Here is a 21,833-nt window from a genome sequence, read left to right as displayed (position 1 = left end):
GGTTCAGGTCAGGAGAGTTGGCAGGCCAATTGAGCACAGTAATGCCATGGTCAGTAAAACAGTTACCAGTGGTTTTGGCACTGTGAGCAGGAGCCAGGTCGTGCTGAAAAACGAAATCTTCATCTCCATAAAGCTTTTCAGCAGATGGAAGCATGAAGTGCTCCAAAATCTCCTGATAGCTAGCTGCATTGGCCCTGCCCTTGATAAAACACAGTGGACCAACACCAGCAGCTGACATGGCACTCCAGACCATCACTGACTGTGGGTACTTGACACTGGACTTCAGGCATTTTGGCATTTCCTTCTCCCCAGTCTTCCTCCAGACTCTGGCACCTTGATTTCCGAATGACATGCAAAAATTGTCCAAAAGTCCAGTGCTGCTTCTCTGTAGCCCTGGTCAGGCGCTTCTGCCGCTGTTTCTGGTTCAAAAGTGGCTTGACCTGGGGAATGCGGCACCTGTAGCCCATTTCCTGCACACGCCGGTGGCTCTGGATGTTTCTGCTCCAGACTCAGTCCACTGCTTCCGCAGGTCCCCCAAGGTCTGGAATCGGTCCTTCTCCACAATCTTCCTCAGGGTCCGGTCACCTCTTCTCGTTGTGCAGCATTTTTTGCCACACTTTTTCCTTCCCACAGACTTCCCACTGAGGTGCCTTGATACAGCACTTTGGGAACAGCCTGTTCGTTCAGAAATTTCTTTCTGTGTCTTAGCCTCTTGCTTGAGGGTGTCAATGATGGCCTTCTGGACAGCAGTCAGGTCGGCAGTCTTACCCATGATTGCGGTTTTGAGTAATGAACCAGGCTGGGAGTTTTTAAAAGCCTCAGGAATCTTTTGCAGGTGTTTATAGTTAATTAGTTGATTCAGATGATTAGGTTAATAGCTCGTTTAGAGAACCTTTTCATGATATGCTAATTTTTTGAGATAGGAATTTTGGGTTTTCATGAGCTGTATGCCAAAATCATCAGTATTAAAACAATAAAAGACCTGAAATATTTCAGTTGGTGTGCAATGAATCCAAAATATATAAAAGTTTAATTTTTATCATTACATTATGGAAAATAATGAATTTTATCACAATATGCTAATTTTTTTAGAAGGACCCGTATTTGTTTCTTGTTAGTTAACAATAGTTACTATATTATTGCTCATTTTTTCCTGTTTAGTTATTCATTAATGATGGAACAGTATTCTAAAATATTACCAGAGAAATTAACAGAGCAGGATCACACAGAACATTTTTTAAACATTCTCCCTCAGTGTTAAAGTAAATATTTAAAAAGTTCAACATTTCCATATTCACAGTTCTCTGATGTTGGTTAATGATCTCATGACATGCAAGTAAATAAAAAATAAAATAAAATAAAAAATCATATGTACTTATTTTGATTATGGTTGTTTTATTTACTTTCATTTCACACTTTCTATGTTTTAATTAATTATTAGCGTTTCATCAACTCAACAACCCCCTGCAGTTCCTTCAGGAGACCCCAGGGTTTTAAAATGTTAAGTAATAATATAAATATTGATATTTTAAATATTAATATAAAATGTTGGTTTAAAGGGGATGAAATAAGATGCTAAAAACTAAGCTAAAACCTCTCAACGAAACTGCATGCAGAAACTTTCAGCTAAAATGTTCTCTGCCTCCTTTAAAGCTAAAGCAAAACCTTCAACAAATTCTCTATCTACACAGGAATATATATATATATATATAAAATATGCTATAAAGTCTGATCAGTTTTTTATGTTTGTCTGTGTACACATGTTAATGGGGTCTTTGGCTGTATGAAAAATGTGTTCAACTTTTAAAACCGTAAGATCACAGCATTCTGCTACTCTCTGTCTAGCTGTTGAACAAAAGAACACCCCTGATAAATGTAACAGGGTCTGGTGGACCCTAATTACACAGGGCTTCCTTGAGACCGTCGTTTACACATCCCATTATCAACATGTAATTTTGTGGAAAACAACTACAAGCACCATAAAAAAAATATTTCGGTTATTACCCAGAAAATAGTATTTTTATTACATGTTCTTTGACTCTCCTTGTCCCTATATCACCTCATGCACTAGTATCAGAACTAGCAGAGCTAAATTTCTTGATCCCTTCTGTAATTTCTCTCATCACCTCATCCTTCCCACCGTCTTTTCCTCATTCTCATTACAAGGCTCTTTCAAGCTCTGCCAGCAGGGATGGCTATACAAAACAGCGCCATAAAACACCAGCACAAAGCCAGTGACAAGACACTGCTCGTTCATAGAGAGCCATGGGGGAGGAAAACGGGTGAGAGAAAACAGATGGTAAACAATGCAAACTACAGAAGGTGATGAAGGAGATATGAAAGAAAAGAAAGAAAGAGAGAGAGAGAGAGAGAGAGAGAGAGAGAGAGGAATCAAGATAAGAGTGAAAGCACATCAAACGTGAGATTAAGATCGAAAAAAAAAGGAAAATAACAAAAAAGAGTGGATATGGATAGTGTTTTTTTTTCAGTGTTAATATGCAGCAGATGGTTTACAGTCAATATATTACAGCTCTCAAGAAACACTGAGCAACACAACAACCATAAGTTTGCATCAGCCCTGTTCTTCAAACAAAAGACTTTTGTGTTTGCACTAAAGTTCCGTTTTAGCATTCGGCTGTTTTTGTCAGTCTAAATCGACACACAGACAGGTCATACAGAACATACAGATTTTTTACATTTCTATTCTTCTTTTGGGTAATATCCTGAAGATTGGATTCAATGTGAAATGGAACTAACTATACTATACTTTTATTGGTAGCAAAAATACTATGTACAGTAGTATTCAGAGACTGAGATGAACAGGTTAAAATGTCTGCTCTCATTTAAGCTCTTTTCCCTGTGCCCCACTGGTGTAACCAGATGAGCAGTGTTTATACCCTTTTTATAAAAGACTGACCAGCTGTTTGTGGACATTAGACTCACACCCTGAGGGAGAAAGAATTCCTTCTGCCAGAGCCTCATTGCAAGAGATTACTGAAAGCATTTTAGTGAAGCTTATAAATACTGATTGTGCTGACAGGAAAAATGCTGTGTATCATTATATTGGGCCATGAAGACATCAAGTCCAAATCCAATGTGTGAGTAACATCCTGTTTACTAAAGGCTGAAATACACTACACAACTTCAAAACTGAAAAGGCTTTGAAACACTAGGCATCATTAGTTTGGCGACTTGGCATCATACAACTAAGAACTAATCAACTTTTATTCAAGACACATAGGTCCATAGAAACAACAACATACAGTATATATATATATATATATATATATATATATATATATATATATATATATATATATGTGTATAGAATAATTCACTACAAGACTTTAAAGTCACTCCGAACACAACAAACTCACATAGCTAACAATTTGAGTTCTAAAAAGCGTTCAAAATACAAAATATATTTGATATTAGTTTGATATTGCTGTAATATTTAATGAAATCTGTAAATTCAAACCTGCAGACTGGCTCTAACTTTCAGCAACTAGTGTTGACTCGTCCAGACTGTAAATTGGGGCAAAAAATCTGGAAAGTCATGTAGTGTAATCTAGCTTTCATCTGCTTTGCTCCCTATGGAAACCCAAAGTCATTTGTATGCATTTTGGTGGTTGGTGGAAACTAAAAATTTTAGATATACCAAAAATGGTGAACTCCTATTACTTATATTTGGGGGAAAGTGTCACGCACTCTTCTCAATGAAAGAGCCCATTGCTAATTGATAAAGTCATCACATCACTGCAGCTGCCATTCGAAGCTCTAGTTGCTCTCCACCTTATTCTTAAATGTGGAAGTAAGCCATTTTCTGTAAATGTGCAAGACTTCCGGTTCATTAACCTCTGTGGGGATATATGAGAAGAATAACAAGGTGCATTTAACAGTAAAACTGAAAAGTGTGTTCATAATTAAGATAATACATTAAAATAATATGGTAAGACACACCAATTTGCAATTTCAAGCATCAAATCAAGCTATTTTGTACAGTTAAAAATAGCTGGAAGCCGATGAAACCAGAAGCCTGACCCATAAAATTTACCAATGGCTGTGGCCACAAAAATAAGGTGGATAGAAAGAGTCAGTGTCCTAAGATGTGTGCTAGGACTGTGCATGTACATTGGCTGATCTAAAAAATATGATTTTTTAGTTAGTTGTTGTTTCAGATTTCATTGGTGAGTTCAAATTTGAAATCAAATCATAAGCTTGGTGAACAGTTTTAGAGAATTTGACGTTTCCCCATCAAGGCTTGCGATCATTTTCTCGTCGTTAAACTAGCAATAGTGGATTCAGTCATGCCGAGTGCACCTGCACCGTGCACTTTAGACCATGCGCATAGATCTTTAAAATAGTGCCCAGTGTCCAAATTATTGTCCCAAATTTTTGCATGTAAAAAAAAATAAAAAATCAGGTTCTATTTTCTGCCTTTTTGCATCTGTAGCAAGCATTTTGATAGGAATGGAAATACCTGAAAAAGCATATACAAATTTCGGAATCAAGGACCTGTGTGCAAGGACCTTTAAAGGGACTTTGGTGGAAATAATAAAAATGGCATCCAATAGAGCTAATGACTAAATATGCACTGTACACTTCCTTGTCTACTGAGATGCACATATTGCTGTCATTGAGAATGGTTTGGTTATTGCCTAAATGGTTTAGAGTTTAGCTTGCTAGCTTTAACAGTTAGCCCCTGCTGGTAGATGTAAAAAGCCTCTTTCTACTTTAACGGCCATTCAGAATTAGTGTATTGTGCTTAATCAGTTTTGGCTAGTAACATTTACATTGATTATAATGGCTCCAAGGTCCATTGAGATGGAACGCTCACAGACTTACTGACCTCCTTGGTAATTTCTCAGCTCACGTGAATGTGTTCTGGATCATTAGACATGACGTTATGCTGCATTGGCAGCCTGTCTGCAACCAGTTTCCATATGAGGGGCCTTGCCTTCATACAAAAACACTGTCAAGTCATTGACTGACTGGGCTGTGAGGCGGCTGGCTTTTCTGTCAGAACCACTAACATGCATTAGGAACAAATGCATTTACATTTCTTTCATTATAACGCCACAAAAAGACAAAGGCATTACATCGGGAAAAATCAAAACAACATTTTCACTATGGTCTGATTTGTATTTTCCTTAAATACACCATTATTAGTTGAAATCACAGCAGCCAATCATTAAAGCTTAGTTACTCTCTTAATAAAGCCCACTTAGCAGGAGAAGGGCATTGTGACCCTGACAGTGTTCTCTTTCACTACACCTCTCTTTTTCCCTACCTCACACTCTCTTTCTCCCTGATTTTCTTTTTTCCCTCGGTAACTTCTATTTTTATCAGGGCTTGGAGCACAGTTGATTCACCTGCTGTAAGGCAGCAGTGAAACACAGGTGGAAAGCAACTCAAAACTCTGCGAGCACTCTTTTTGATCGTAGGATGGGATTTAGGTAACTGCATTATCCTGCCTCTGCTATTACATTTAGTGATGTTTGAAAAAACCCAGTGCCATGAGAATAGCTGAATTTCATTCTCTTCCGCAATTTGTGATAATGTGCTTGTTTGTGAGTGTGTGTGTGTGATAATGTTTCACATTCTGGACTGTCTTCTTCTATTTTCTTTGTATACTAATGCATGCTGTAAACAACAGAGACTGACGGATAATACTGAGAGGCAAAGAAAAAAGCACTCCTAAATTTGCTATGTTGGCTATTTTTTTTTCTTTTATTGCATGTACCAGAGTTTTTCTGTAGAGTTTGATCCCTAGGCATGCCGATTATTTTTGCATAAAGTTCACACTAAACTTTACTTCTCTCATCATGTACTTGACTTCACATTACTCCAAACCTGTAAGACTTTCTTTTTGAGAAAGATTAAAGAGCTTTTAGAATAATGTCCTAGTGTTTTATTTTGTCCATACAATGGATGTTTGGTTACCAAATTTTTTTTCAAGCATCTTCTTTTATGTTCCACGTAAGGAAGAAAGTCATATAGGTTTGGAACAACACGTAGGTGAGTAAATGATGACAGACCCCTTAATGGTTTAAAGTTTCTTGCAGACTACCAATAGTAAAACCTGCAATAAAGTGCAAAACAGTAACATTCTTAACTTAAAAACCCATTGCTTGGCAATAATATGCACACCTTTCAGTTAAGACCTACCGCAAAAGATTGTTGAGAAATTATATTTGCATATACATTTTTGCCTAAAGTTTATAGTTTGTATTGGAGCTGGTTTGGTTCTCTTTATAACTTCTCTTTAAATCCATATGGAGAAAATTAATAGCAAAAATACATCTTTATATGTGCTCTACTGTATATTAAAAAACAATCATGAACAATGAAGAATATACTGTTTCTTTGCCTTAGACTTCAGACATACAGTATACATGCACACAAATCCACTTGAACTTACAGTGAGCATACTCTACCAACCAACTACAAAATGATCCCAGCACAAATTGTATTGTAGGAGTAGGAAATTCAGTGTTTTAATTTGGGGTGACACTCCTTAAGAGCTTGTCTATGTAAGCAGCACATCATGCCTTTAGGGAACACAAGCTCTGACAGCTCCAAAGCCCCCACTGAGTGAGATACAAGAAAGAGACAAACCACATCATGCGGGTTGCATGACACCCATTATGAGTTGCTGTTCTTTTAGCTTAAGTGTTTTCTTATCAAGCCTGTCAGCATGAAATCACTTACAGATAATTCTAGAGCAGAGACCATATCATATTGTGGATGTTGTAATACAATAGCATGGTCTAACAACAACTACCCTTCATTTAAATTAAAAAATAATGCTTGCGAACACATGATCTCATGTCATACATTTTTAAATCTAAAGCCACTTTGCTTTTTGTATAATTGTGCTTGTTTGAGAATCTGCAGATGTTTTACACAGAAAGTGCATTCTTGATGCATGTGTCACTGACACAAGAGACAACTTTCACCAAAATGCATGTTGTTTCTTAAAATACATAAAAGTAGAAGGCATTCTCTTGGATTTAATGAAAAATGAATGCATAGGTAATTTCCACAATACAGTGTAAGAATGTTTTCATTTATAAGTGTTGAGTTCCTCTTCTTGTGTGGCTTAAATGCAGCTCACCTGGCAGGTTGCTTAACGAATGAACACAATTAAATCAACACTAAAAAACACAACATATGGCCCCCATCAGCAGCTGCATCTGAGCATTGAAATCAGTGTAAACTCACTGGACAAACACCTCCTAACAGTTTGTAATTTGGTTGGTTTTAACAGCTGTCTGTTTACGGCTCTTTTGATTTTCCAATGCAAAGACCACCAACCTCTCACCACACACAGAGTTCATTAACCACACAAACACAAACCAGGTGATGTAAATGTACGTTTTGTGACAGATGCATCTTGACAACTCAGCTGGTCCACCATTCTTTATAAACTGGGTAAAACGGTTAGTATATTTTACAAGTAAATACAATTTCAAATACTGCTTTTCTACTGCAAAACCTCATGTTATTATTTTTTTTCCCAATATCCCGTTTCTTTGTATTTGTGAAATTTACTAGTGACTTCTGAATGAAAAATGTTTCACCACCAACTTTTGTTTTTCAGTGCAAATGTGATTTTTTTTTTTTAATTATTTTAATTACAAAAATTTATTTATTATTACAAAAAGTGTCAATAATTTCTTGTAAATGTCACAAAGTCTGGTTTCAATGACTTTCAAACAATGTGGTAGCCTATGTACAATGTATTGTTTACCAATTAGAAATGACCCAAAGACAATCAAAGCAAAACTCTTCATTTTTATGTTTACCTATGGGTCTTATTTTTAGTTCCAGGGGTTTTGGATATTATACTGATATCTAGATGCCTGGATGCATTACATCTGTTTACTCATGACACTTCACATTAAATATATCAAATAAAAAATTTAGTAATTAAGTAGGCTACACAGTAAATTACACGACTGATCACGTGATGTCAACATGACGGCGCCCATGAATTGCGACCCGCTCCATGCAGAAATGCTCATTTCCCCCCTAGACGACTGATGTCTGGAGTCATCTAATGTTTCTCTGTGTCATCAAAACTGCTTTTCGTTATGTGTAAAACTTTTCCAACTAGCAAAAAGCAGAAAACACTGAGTTCAGCATTCAACTAGAAACCATTAGTCGCTTGTTTTGTTCGAAGTTAACAGTTCATTAAGTTCGAGTTGGATTCCATAAAATAATATAAACCGGTTCCCCATAAACACTTTTTTTTGAACGAGCTCTTCTCCTCAATGAATGCAGGTTTGCTATAACTTACCTCGGCATGACAGCAGACTACAGCCAGGAGTAAAAACACGGGGAAACAGCGAAACATCTGTAACGGGCGTTACGGGCGGAGAGAAGAGAGAGAAGAAAACACATTACACACAGAGAAAGCGTTCCAGGCAGTACGACTCAAGTTGTTTAGACGCTGTAAAAGATTGCAAATAGTGTTAAGGTTTCTCACCATTTTTGTAAAAAGAGCCGATTGAGTGAGCTGGAGGAGGAAAGCGCTGCTTCTCGCTCCGCTGTGGATGTGGATCTGAGGATGTGAGGATCGCAGGAAACCCGAGCCGCGCGCAGGAATCCGCTTCTGCCCCCTCCGTTATGGAAAGCCAAATGGGTCAGAATACGCGTGCTTTTCAACGCCGTATTCATTTTAAAACGCCGTTTTCATAACGCCGCCAGGCGTTAAATAAGCGCCGTTACGTGATAAGTTAACGCCAGACGCCACCAGGCGTTAAAATAACGCCACACGCCGACCGACGTTAAGTTAACGCGACACGCCACTTAAGATGCAAATTTATTCGCTCATCTACATGGACACACCTCTCATGGCTACGAGGACTCTACGGCAAGTCAGAGCATCCAGTTTGCAAGAGCGCGAAGATGGCAAGAAGAGCCCTTACAATTGTACATATAGGGGATAAATGCCCCTGAATAAGCTTTTGTCTCATGAAGTCTCATGAAGTGAAAATGTGGAAATGATTTTATTCAACAGTTAAATTAATAAGGAAGTAATATTATTATTTTATTATTATATTATATTTTGAGTAGGATATCATTTCAATTTAATAAATAGTTGGCCATAGTTTTACAAAAATAGAAATTCTGTTTATTTACATTTACTCAACCCAATGTTGTTTCAAACCTTATGTCTTTATTGCGTTTGAGGAACATAGGAAGATATTTTGAAGAATGCTGATAACCAAACTGTTTTAGTCTGTAAATATATGTTGATTCAGATGCAACTTCTGAAACAAAGCATAGCATGTGTAAACCTAAATTAAATATACATTTTTAAAGCTACATTTTGATTCTGTTTTCTCATTCTTTGCTTTTCTCATTTAACACAATTTGGCTATATGATAAAATATCTTTTGAGGGTACTTTTTCTTCCTTTTTAAAACATAATAACATATGATAAACTGAAATCATACTCAAAAGTAGATACCTGAATTTTTACAATAAAGCACTTACACACACACACACACGTCTGGTCAGCTATCCTTGTGGGGACTCTCCATAGGTGTAATGGTTTTTATACTGTACAGACCGTATTTTCTATCGCCCTACACCAACCCTACCCCTAAACCTAACCCTCACAGGAAACTTTCTGCATTTTTAGGTCAATTTAGGTCCCCTCCGTGACACGAGTCCCCATGAGTCTGTGTGTATTCAGGTTTAAGTCCCCACCAGAATAGAAAAACAAATACACACACACACACACACACACATATATATATATATATATACATATATACATATAATGAATATTGTTATTACATGACACAAATGAGTGTAAATTTGGAAATTATTACAACAGTTAAATAATAAATTTCTTGTAATATATTCCAAAATATATTTATAATCTGTGTTGGAATATATATATATATATATATATATATATATATATATATATATATATATATATATATATATATATAATGACCTTTTGGATGTATTTCATTATAAATCTCTTTGTAATCTATAATAACATTACATTTATTTCATATTTCTATATGTCCTTCTTGAATATTAAGCAATTTTGGCCACATTATAAATACTTTGTGAAATTGCACATGCTAAAATATAAGCATTATTAATGTGTTTAATAAAAACATAAACATTAATTAGTGAAAAGAAAGAATTATTTAATAAACAATTAGAATGATTAGTACTTGTCTCTCATTGGACTGATTAGCCTATCTCTCAAAACCTTTCTTAATTAGTTGTACAGTATTGCATGATTTGTAGATTATATTTAATACACTTTGCGTAAACGTTTGCAATTAGTTTTTAAAAGGTAACATTAAGGTCTTAAGGCGTCTATGCTTACATTCCTTTATATATATATATATATATATATATATATATATATATATATATATATTCAAAGAGTTTTCTTTATTTTCATGACTATGTAAACTGTAGAGTCAGACTGAAGGCATCAAGGGCTATTTGAGCAAGAAGGAGAGTGATGGGGTGCTGCTCCAGATGACCTGTCCTCCACAGTCACCGGACCTGAACCCAATCGAGATGGTTTAGGGGTGAGCTGGACCGCAGACAGAAGGCAAAAGCACCAACAAGTGCTAAGCATCTCTCTGGGAACTCCTTCAAGACTGTGGAAGACCATTTCAGGTGACTACCTCTTGAAGCTCATCAAGAGAATGCCAAGAGTGTGCAAAGCAGTAATCAAAGCAAAAGGGGGCTACTTTGAAGAACCTAGAACATGACATATTTTCAGTTGTTTCACACTTTTTTGTTATGTATATAATTCTATATATAATTCCACATGTGTTAATTCATAGTTTTGATGCCTTCAGTGTGAATCTACAATTTTCATAGTCATGAAAATAAAGAAAACTCTTTGAATGAGAAGGTGTGTCCAAACCTTTGGTCTGTACTATATATATATATATATATATATATATATATATATATATATATATATATATATATATATATATATATATATATATATATATATATATATATATATATATACATTATAGGGCGATATTTGACTCCTTAAAGATTAGTTTTTTAACCTTTATAATCCCCTTTTTCAAACTTTATTAAATGTATTCCATATTTTAAAGCCAAAACATTTAGATTTTAACTTAGCATCAACATTTCATCTTTGCCATGCACTTAACTTTTTTTGTTGCATTAAGGAATATTTACAGACTTCATGCATAATAACGATGTTATGAGATTAATGTTTAAAATATGAAGTTTTGAATATAGAAATATTAAACAATTTAAATGACTCAATTTATAAAATGAAACTGAAACCGCCAGTAGGTGGCAGCATGTCACTGAATCATTTATTAAATCGATTCGTTCAAACGTCTGATTCATTTATGATTTTAAGACAGCACCGGATGTAGTGTCTGGCGCGTTTTTTAGATTGTTAGGTCATTATTAATCTCTTTATCAGAGAACAACAAAGATGTCTGGTGTACCTAATAATTTTAGAAGACGTCTCAGTGGGATTAGGGATCGCATAAATGCCCAACTTGACAGTTTACTTGAAGCATCACCAGCAGAGCTTGGAGAACAAAGTCTTGTGGACAGGTAGGGAATGTCTGTCTGCCTATCTATCTATCTATCTATCTATCTATCTATCTATCTATCTATCTATCTATCTGTAAAATCTTTAAATAAAATCTATTTATTAGCCCTATAAATTAATTGGATGATTTAATTCGACAACTTAAATCATGACATTATAATAACAAACAATAAGTATCAAACTTACTTTATCTCAGATCATTAATTAGGTTATAGCAAATATGTTTAAATTTCGTAGTAGAGTTATGTTTAAATGTTCTCTGAAAGGTTTGAGATGTTCCGCAACGAACAGCCGTTGCATGGTCCTGCTCGTCCCAGAAGGACGCGGAGGAGAAATGTGACATGTACATTTAAAGTAACTCTTCTCCGCACTGGTATTGATCGGTTATCTTCTTTGAGAGGTAAGTCCTTTGCTTATAATGCTATTCATGAAATTGTCATGTTGATTGTAAACAAATTAAACTAACAGCATTTCACATTGTTGACCAATAGATGCCATTGCCAGTCAGAGACTTGTTGTACAGAGAGAGCAGAGTGAGACACAGTTTGCAGAAATTCTCAGAAGCACGTTTCCACAGCTTCAAGGGAGAGAGTTTGAATTATGCAGGGTTGATGCACAGAGGCAGGTTTCACGTTTGAGTCTGGAGTCAAAAACCCCAGCAGCCATAATTGCTAGTGGGCAGCTAGGAAGATCGGCACTTTATGTACAAGAGAAGGTAATCTAATCTAATATTCAAAAGGCCTCTTTGTGTCTGCAGTATTATGTAGAAACTGTGTTCCTATTGTTTGATCTATTTCATATCAGTCTTCGTTTTTTGGACAGCCTAATATTTTATTGCTTCCTTTATATTATGTATAAACAAAAGTGCTACAAATAGTGCAATAGTACATTCAAATGAAAGATCACAGTTGTTCAATTTTACAGAGTACTTATGCACTTGCACAAGTGAACTCCTCTCCAGCTCCAGCCGTGGCCTCCTTCTCATCTCCAGCCGTGGCCTCCTTCTCAGCTCCAGCCGTGGCCTCCTTCTCAGCTCCAGCTCCAGCCGTGGCCTCCTCTCCAGCTCCAGCTCCAGCCGTGGCCTCCTTCTCAGCTCCAGCTCCAGCCGTGGCCTCCTCTCCAGCTCCAGCTCCAGCCGTGGCCTCCTTCTCAGCTCCAGCTCCAGCCGTGGCCTCCTCTCCAGCTCCAGCTCCAGCCGTGGCCTCCTCTCCAGCTCCAGCTCCAGCCGTGGCCTCCTCTCCAGCTCCAGCTCCAGCCGTGGCCTCCTCTCCAGCTCCAGCTCCAGCCGTGGCCTCCTCTCCAGCTCCAGCTCCAGCCGTGGCCTCCTTCTCATCTCCAGCCGTGGCCTCCTTCTCAGCTCCAGCCGTGGCCTCCTCTGCTGCTCCAGCTCCAGCCGTGGCCTCCTCTCCAGAAGTTTCAGTGGCATTTTCTTTACTCAGTCCAGACACAGATATTTATATCTCAGATGAAGATGAGTATGAGTAAGTCAATTGATGTTGTTAGACATGTATTTATACTGTAGTTGGATCAAAAGACGGAGTAACATTCTCTTTTATTTATTTTTTTCAGTGTTGACCTGAAATCATTGTTAAATACAATGTCAAACAAAGTGGATTTTACAGCTGCACCCATTTCCAACCAAATCAATGTAACACGATGCAACATCCTAGACAGTGGCATCAGAGCCTTCCGACGCCAACGTTTTAACCCTGAGGCAAAACTAGATGTTGTGTTCAGAGATGCTGATGGGATTGGTGAGGGAGCCGCTGATGAGGGTGGACCAACGAGAGAATTTTTAACTTTGCTGATGAGGGAAATCCACTCATGCGAAATATTTGATGGAGAGGACTGGAAAAAAACACTTGCCTGCAATTCCAAAGGTAACCTCCTGCCTAATTTGTGTGTGTGTGTGTTTACATTAAGCATTTTGGAAAAATAGTTTGCCTCCTTTATAATTTTCTGTAATTCTGCACACTTTCACATTGAATGTCATTAGGTCTTTATAAAAATCATCTTTAATTATTAAAATTAAAACATAGTCCCCTATGAAAAAAGTGATTAATTTTTTAAGAAGCACCACACATTTTCTAAGCATTGTTTATAGACATAATAATGCTTTTCCCATGTGTTACAGCACTGTACAATGGAATGTACAAAATAGTTGGACGGATGATAGCTGTGTGCCTGATACATGGTGGTGTGGAGCCAAATTTTTTTTCAGAAAGACTGTTCTGTCAGGTGTGCAACCTTCAGCCCCCAGTACCAGACCTTCAAGAGATTGCTGACTATGACTTCAGAGCAAAGATGACCAAGGTTAGTTTATATATTGCACATTTTCATTTATGCCAGCTGTTGCTTTGTTAGTAACTGTAATTTGGCGATAGTGGTAATATCTTAGAATGTTTAAATTGTTAACCTTAACCTTAAAAAGCTCTTACTTAAGGGTTTGTGTGTGCATTAAATATTTAAATGTTTTATATAAGTATTTTGTTTCTTGTATTTAATGGCTAATTTTGTGTTAAATTCATTGTCAATTTAGATCCAGTTGGCACAGAATGTAAATGAAGCACAGTGTGCTATAATGGAGGCGTCTGACCAATTAAGTATGCTGGGGTCTCTATGGCACATCCAGACGCTAGAAGACAGAGACAACTTAGTGGAATCAGCTACCAAGTTTTTCATCGAGAACAGGTTGAGGGATTCCTTGGAACAGTGAGTATAAGAATGTACAGATATTTTCACCTGACAAATTACCAGTACTATTTTGTCATTGTTTCACATTTGGTACATGTTTTGCTTATCTAGATTTAAAGAGGGCCTGGAGTGTCTTGGGCTTTTACATTTGATGCAAAAGCATCCTCAGCTCTTTAAAGAAGTATTTATGTATGAGGAGAAGCCACTTTTGGCCGAAGACATATCTGCTTTGTTTAAAGCAGAACTTTCTCCAGTTGGCAGCAACAGGAGAGTAGTGGAGAGTAGAACAATCTGTTTCTGGAGGGACTGGCTCATAGAAGTGGAAGGTATGAGATCAAACTGAAGCTATGTTGGATCTCTCTCTCTCTCTCTCTCTCTCTCTGTCTGTCTGTCTATCTATCTATCTATCTATCTATCTATCTATCTATCTATCTGTCTGTCTGTCTGTCTGTCTGTCTGTCTGTCTGTCTATCTATCTATCTATCATATTTTTTTAAGATAAATTAAATAAAAATGTATATATGTTTGATGAAATCCCATAGCTCATGTGTGCTTTTAACATATTATCCCTGTATTAAAATGTATTTAGTTGCCACTTGAACAAATCTTTCATACACTTTTAAATATATACTGAACCATAGCACACCTTTAACTAATACACTTATAAAACACTTGTATATTTGGTTTACTTTATCTGACTACACTTAAAATCAATTTATATTAAGTGTACTTATGTGGTACAGTTGGGAAAATGTACTTATATTTATTAAAAGTTTAATTTAGGATTACTATATAAAAATCTACTAAGATTGAACTAATTTTTAATGTAATGAAATCAAACTTTAGAAGTACACAAATAAAAGTCCTCTGTATATTTTTGTGATAGGATACTTTATTTCAATGCACTAAAAATGAATTTGAGTATTAGTGCTACTTAATATACTTTTTCAAGTGCAAGTAGAAATACACCTTTAATTAGTGTCTATATAAAATATAATCTTATTTAGCACAAAAAAATGAATTTACTACAAAAGTACTTGCTTGTTTTTAAGTATTTTTAGTACATTCAACTATACTTTATTGTTATCTGGGATGAGGATACTTATATGGGTTTGGAAGAACATGAAGTACAATAAACTGTGACAACTACTTTACTGGTATTCTGTATCTGCAAAATGGTCATTAACTTTTTTTTTTCCTGTTCATTTTTACTAGAAGGAACTGCATATCCCCTCACCTTAGACAAGATTCTTGGATTTGTGTCAGGATCTACTGCTATTCCGAGGCTAGGGTTCCCAGTGGAACCCAAATTGGAGTTCTTACACCCTCAAGAGAATGAGGCCCCTAAAATTTTTCCAGAGGCAAATACCTGCAGCATTGTCTTGAGGCTACCAATCCATCCCAGCTATGAACTCTTCAGAGAAAACATGGAAAGTGGTATTTTGCAATCCCCCACTTTTGGAGTGATGTAGAAAAATTGTGTTGGCTGTTACTGATGTAATAGTTTTAAATATTTTCATGTTTTAAAGTTTTATTATGAAACATGAAGAGCTAAATTGGCACACCACTGCTCTAAGAGTAGAAAAATATTTATATTCTCACCAAAAGTGACATTTCAAGCCTACAAGCTCTTCATCAGACAATGATCACATACATCAAACTAGAGTGACATGATCACCCACATGACCCCCCGCCCCCCAAACCGAATGGCAATCAGATAAAGGCAATAAACATAAAAGTGAAAACAACCATTAACTACAAATGCTGAACCTCAACATATTAAAAAAAAAAAAATACTTGCAAAATATACATAAAAGAACAATACTTTATCTCTCACAAAAATCATTAAATAAAATGCCTGATGTTAAGAAAACAATCAACATCAAGATAGAATCAAATGTAAATTTGATTCTATAATTTATGTATACTTTACAGCTATTTTTTTTATATAGGCTTAGGTTCAGAATTTGTAGTTAGTGGTTGTATTCACTTTTAGGTTTGTTTATTGCCTTTATGTGAGGTGATTTCCTGATTGCCCTTTTTTGGATCATGTGGGTGATCATGTCATTCAGGTTTGTGCTATATATAAAACCTGAACTATGTATGTGTTCATTGTCTAATGAAGAGCTTGTAGGCTCGGAATGTCACCTTTGATGAGAACATAATACTTTTGGAGCTGTGGTGTGCCAAATTTCTTCTTAGTTTTAGGTATTTACGTGGTTGAGCACTCACATTAAGCCCTTCAGCCTGTTGGATGTGTGCACTTCGATTATCTAAAGTTATACAATGGACATTTCATCATACAGTTCTACTACAGCTTTTTGATGTTTGTAGGGGTTGCTAAGTTTTGTCCCTTTCTCCAGTTCTGCTCTGTCTTGGGATATCTGATAAGAATCCACATCTGAAAGTATTCAGATTATACTACAAATTAATGAAATTTACATCACAATTACAATAAAAAGTTGTTTATTAATGTGATTTAGTGTTTTTTTTTTTTTTTTTTTATCTCAGGGATATGACTAGCCCTTACATAAACTATAAATGAGTCAGGAAAGTAGAGGGGAGATACCGATCAGAATATGACACATGCCATGTAAAACACTTCAAACAAGTAACAGTGACACTGTTAAATGTCAATTTACATTCTTAGGTTTTCCACAAAAGAAAGGACATCTTTAAGTACATTTACTCCAAGATTTTCCCGGGGACCTTCAAGTGGATCAATTTGTTCTGTGAGTTGTTTCATCTCATCATCAGTCACAGTGAACTGGTTTGGAGGTACGGTAACTCGTTCAAGCCAATGCACATGAGATACCGCTCCAGATACAGAATGACTGTCACCACCAACAAGCTCTGCTGAATTAGTCTCTCCTCCAGTGGAGTCTGAGGGTCTTGCAAATATCTCCTGCATTGCAGTACTTGGCAGACTCTGTTGTGCCAGGCAATCCCGGACAAAGATTTGTAGAGGTGACTGGTGTCTCTCGGTTCGTAAACCATGATTGTTCCACTGGTGTTTAAAATTTGTCAAGTCTTTGTTAATTCTTGGGATGTAGACATATTGCAGAGCCCACATGTGCATTTCATTATCTACATCCACAATGCCCTCACTCTCAAGAAAGTGGAAAAGGTCATAGTACACATTTGACACCCCACGCCACAGATCGACCCAAAGTCTTTCAATCCTCTGATTGTGTGTACTTCTTCCTCTAAGAGCACTCCCTCGTTCAGTGCCTCTGAACAGGTTCATGAACAAGCACACTGCATTGTTCTCTCCCCCATGGTCAGTCCTTACTCTGGAAGGGACTCCATATTTGGAAATGGCATCCAAGAAGCAGTTCATGACAGTGCTGCTGCGATTGTTGTTAGATGCTTGGAGAAAGGTGACAAGCCGACTGTAGCCATCAATGGCACCATGAATTACTATCCTCCATCTAAATTAACACAAATACATAATTACTTAGTTGAGCATAAAACCTGCATTAGACAACAACAAAATATCCAATGAAGGGTGTGCTTTAGATGTTCTACAAGAGCACTGTTACATCCATTTCAACAACCCTTTTTATGCAGCCATACTGATTTCTGTTAATCAACTGCTTAATTCTGAAATTTAGACTTTTAAAAACAAATTTTAAATTTAGTGACTTAATGGCATTTTGTTAAAGCAACAGAAGAATAAAGTGGTTAAGGCATAATGCAATGTTTAAGATTGCATTTAAAAAGAAAATTACCTTATTAGTTTGTGATTTCCATCAAGATGCCATAAAGAATTAGGTCCTGCGACACGGTAGGACCTTCTACGTAGTCTCTGAGACATTGCTCTGAGAGCTGCAGCCCTTGGGTTGACACGATGCATACTGCTCCGCACTCTGCACCTCTGAACCCGAATTCCCTCTGTCCTCAGTTGTGCTCGAACTGCCTCTGGTCCAAGTTGGTCATTTCCAGCCACTATATCCCTAATTTTTTCATCTAAATCTGCATCAGATATATCTGAGTATGAGGAAGACTGCAACAGATTGAAGCACCTGGAAATATATATCCAAGCATTTTAACATTTAATAGGAGCGCTAAAATAAATCAAAAGTTGCACTCAGCATTTTTCCCAACTCATTATGATCTAATGAGATGAGTACTCCAGTCAGCCTAAACATATGACATTTTAATCTAGGTGGAGCAAATTCCCAAATATGTTTCTATTGTTATAAAATGCTTTGGATAAAAGTGTCCACTAACTGACTAAATGTAAATATAAATAAAATTCACTTTATTAATCGGGTTACACAGTGTAATTACACATTTAAGTACTAAATAATAATAATAATAATCTAGATGCACTTACTATAGGGTTGTGGTTAGGAATAGGATTAGGGTTTAGTTTATGGTCAGTATCATGTAATTATGCACACTACATGTAACATATGTAACTGGGATAAAATAAAATGTTTCCATCATTTTATTAGTTTTGCATGACAAATACACCTGTGAACAGGGTATAATGTGTGTAGTCAATGGATATTAGTTATTATATTATATAACTTACCTTAAACGTCGCTTGACTGTGGATATGGAGGTGTGTAGAATTTGTGCAATCTGTTTTACAGTGAAGCCACAAGACAACAAAAATGACAGCTGATCCTGTGTAATGACATAAGATGGTGCACCTCTGGATCCACTACGAATCAGTGGAGGTCGATATACAGTGCTGTCTGTAGAATAATTATAATATATTGCTTTTATAAACAATTATAAACAGACTTCTTAATTTTTCCAATAGTTTGTATGTCTGTGTGATATGTTATGCTTAGCAAAATTATTCAAAATATATTACTGTAGATGTCAAGTTACTGGCCATCAAAATCAGACAATCTAACTGAAGTTTACTGTGAGTAATTAAGATTGTTTGATTGCATTTACCATCCTGTGCTCTTGGTTCAGAAGTTTGAATCTCCTGAATAAAATCTGATACTTCATGGATGATCTCATCTGCTGCCTGAGTATGTAGAAGAGTCCCCTTTGCCCATTCCAGGCTCCTCAGCATGGTTTGAAGTCTAAAAAGTAAATGTTTTTTTTTTATTATTATTATTTTTATATTAAATAAATTAATAACAATACATAATTTTTTGCTTTGTTTTAAATAGTATATCATGCTATGTTTTTTTAAAAAGAAAGAAAAATAACCTCAAAACTTATTTTAAAGTCTAAAAAATGTTGTTCTAACATGTTGCTTTAGAAAGAAATATTCAATTTACATTTAGGCTACACTGTCAATTTTTTATTTATTTATTTATTTATTTATTGAAGCTGCATCTGAATCATTATTTACATACATTTAATGACTAAAACAGCTTGGTTACCAGCATTCTTCAAAATATATGTTCCCCAAAAGAAATATAGACATTTAGGTTTGAAACAACATTGGGGTGGGTAGATGTTAATAAAAAGAATTTCAATTTTTGAGAAACTATATAGCCAATATATTTTAAACATAAACTAAAAAAGATACTCACTGCTAGTAGGTGTCAGTAAATGTTTAAAAATCATTCAGTCCATTCGTTCAAACGACTGATCATTTTCAAAGTTGGAATTATTTGTGATTCCTGTAATAACTATATGAGACAGTTCATTCTGGCATTTCCAGCAATGCACATTTTGTGTGTCTACCTAATCAAACACACCTGATTTAACTCATTAGCTCATTAAAAGAAACTCAGGGGACTGAAAAGGCAGTGTCAGATAAGGAAGACATACAAAATGTGCAGTGTTGGGGGATGCCCAGGTCCAGGGTGGAGAAACACTGTAATGCATCTTGTTTGCTTCCAAACAACTGCATAAAATGTATTAAGATGACTTAACATAGTTCTGGGGCATAAAAGTTAGTAAATTGTGTTAAAAAAAATATTGTGCCATTATTGTGCCATTAAAATTAGCAAGTTAAATCAACAGCTCATGTAATCGTGTCTATCAAAACGTGACCGTTACAACTCTAACTAAATTATTTTGGAGAACATAAACACAATCTTTACCTGTTTAATGATGACTGAAAAACAGCAGGCCCGGGATTATCAGACAGTAAAAGGCGAGTGCAGTCATTAACAGTGTGTTTACACTGCAAAACAAACGCTCTTCTTGCCATCTTCGCGCTCTTGCAAACTGGATGCTCTGACTTGCCGTAGAGTCCTCGTAGCCATGAGAGGTGTGTCCATGTAGATGAGCGAATAAATTTGCATCTTAAGTGGCGTGTCGCGTTAACTTAACGTCGGTAGGCGTGTGGCGTTATTTTAACGCCTGGTGGCGTCTGGCGTCAACTTATCACGTAACGGCGCTTATTTAACGCCTGGCGGCGTTATGAAAACGGCGTTTTAAAATGAATACGGCGTTGAAAAGCACGCGTATTCTGACCCATTTGGCTTTCCATACTCCGTGACGTGACGTGGCCCGTGGAAAGCCGTGTAGCAGATCCAGATTAAGAGCACACACTCACATTCACACACTCCTCAGAGAGCGAGTGACCGACTCAAACTGCTGGAGGTTACAGAGCTACATGATCATTAATCGCATGCTTGTGAGGATGCAAAACAATATAATAGCCTATTGTTTCAGATCAAAGGTAGAAAAGTTGTAAACTCAAATATAGACAAAACGTACGTAGTCTACATAGAGAAATACAATGAGATTGATTATAAAGTGTCATACGCCTATAGATTAATAAATAAAGACAGCTGCGTCCAGTGTATGAAAGAATAGACCCAACACAATTGCAGGTACAGTTTTAATATGAAAATGAATGGAAATCTATTTTGTATAATCGCTGTTGGTTATCGTTGAATGAAGAGCGTTTTATGGGCGAGATTTAAATTTTCTTCAGCTATTCTTATGTTCCAAGGACTGAATTGTATTAAAACGAGACGTTTTTATTTATTTATTTGTTTATGTATTTTAAGTAGTAAAGTTCACATTGTTTTTGTCATGGTACGTTTAAACTGCCTTTAGGTGTAGATTGTATTGATATGAAATATATATTAAAAAAAAAAAAATAAGAAATATGATGTTCTTAATGCAAGAAATGATCATAAACAATGGCAATGTTTCTTGAATATATATATATATATATATATATATATATATATATATATATATAATTTTTTTATACTTTTTTTTTATAATTTTCTTTCCATTAATTATAAATTAATGCCTCACAGTTGTTGCATTACCTCCATTACGTTGGAGAACCTGTTTACCAGGGAGATAGTTTGAGATGAAATGTGATATGCAAAGAAAACTAAGAAAAAATAAGGTATGTGTATATGCACACACACACACACACACACACACACACACACACACACACACACCTATACATTTATAAACTTTTATTTCAATTCTGGAATTACTAGATTGCTTGTTACTGCACTATTTTGATCTGTATGTCTGTCAAATAAAAAAAAAAAAAAAAAAAAAAAAAATAAGGTAAATATCAGCTGTCGGGAGAAAATTCTGTATTAAAGTTGAGATCTGAACATTGATGGAGGGTTCCATG

General features: G+C 36.0%; 2 protein-coding genes across 4 annotated transcripts in view; one reads left to right on the top strand and one right to left on the bottom strand.

Annotated features, from left to right (window-relative positions):
- The window catches only part of fstl1b (follistatin-like 1b), a 40,947-nt gene extending 32,323 nt beyond the window's left edge, over window positions 1-8,624 (bottom strand). For both annotated transcript variants that reach the window (XM_059499662.1, XM_059499663.1), the window contains exons 1-2: window positions 8,492-8,624; window positions 8,303-8,359 (exon numbers count right to left, since the gene is read on the bottom strand). In XM_059499662.1, coding sequence (XP_059355645.1) covers window positions 8,303-8,359; window positions 8,492-8,494 — 60 coding nt within the window. In that variant the 5' untranslated portion in view covers window positions 8,495-8,624. The remainder of the gene's footprint in view (window positions 1-8,302; window positions 8,360-8,491) is intronic.
- Window positions 8,625-11,166: 2,542 nt separating this feature from the next.
- LOC132094957 (uncharacterized) lies at window positions 11,167-16,769 on the top strand. Of its 2 annotated transcripts, none has more exons than XM_059499660.1 (8): window positions 11,167-12,002; window positions 12,094-12,317; window positions 12,527-13,083; window positions 13,172-13,482; window positions 13,824-13,915; window positions 14,142-14,314; window positions 14,408-14,622; window positions 15,512-16,769. In XM_059499660.1, exons 1-8 carry the CDS (start codon window positions 11,855-11,857, stop codon window positions 15,766-15,768), a joined length of 1,977 nt encoding a protein of 658 aa, XP_059355643.1. In that variant the 5' UTR covers window positions 11,167-11,854; the 3' UTR covers window positions 15,769-16,769. The 2 variants fall into 2 exon arrangements, with proteins under 2 accessions (XP_059355643.1, XP_059355642.1); XM_059499659.1 differs by having other exon boundaries at window positions 13,737-13,915.
- Window positions 16,770-21,833: the final 5,064 nt, after the last annotated feature.

This window comes from Carassius carassius, chromosome 19, assembly GCF_963082965.1.
Source record: "Carassius carassius chromosome 19, fCarCar2.1, whole genome shotgun sequence".
Lineage (NCBI taxonomy): Eukaryota > Metazoa > Chordata > Actinopteri > Cypriniformes > Cyprinidae > Carassius > Carassius carassius.
Note: the sequence above shows the minus strand (reverse complement) of the source record. Positions and strands in the feature narration are given on the sequence as shown.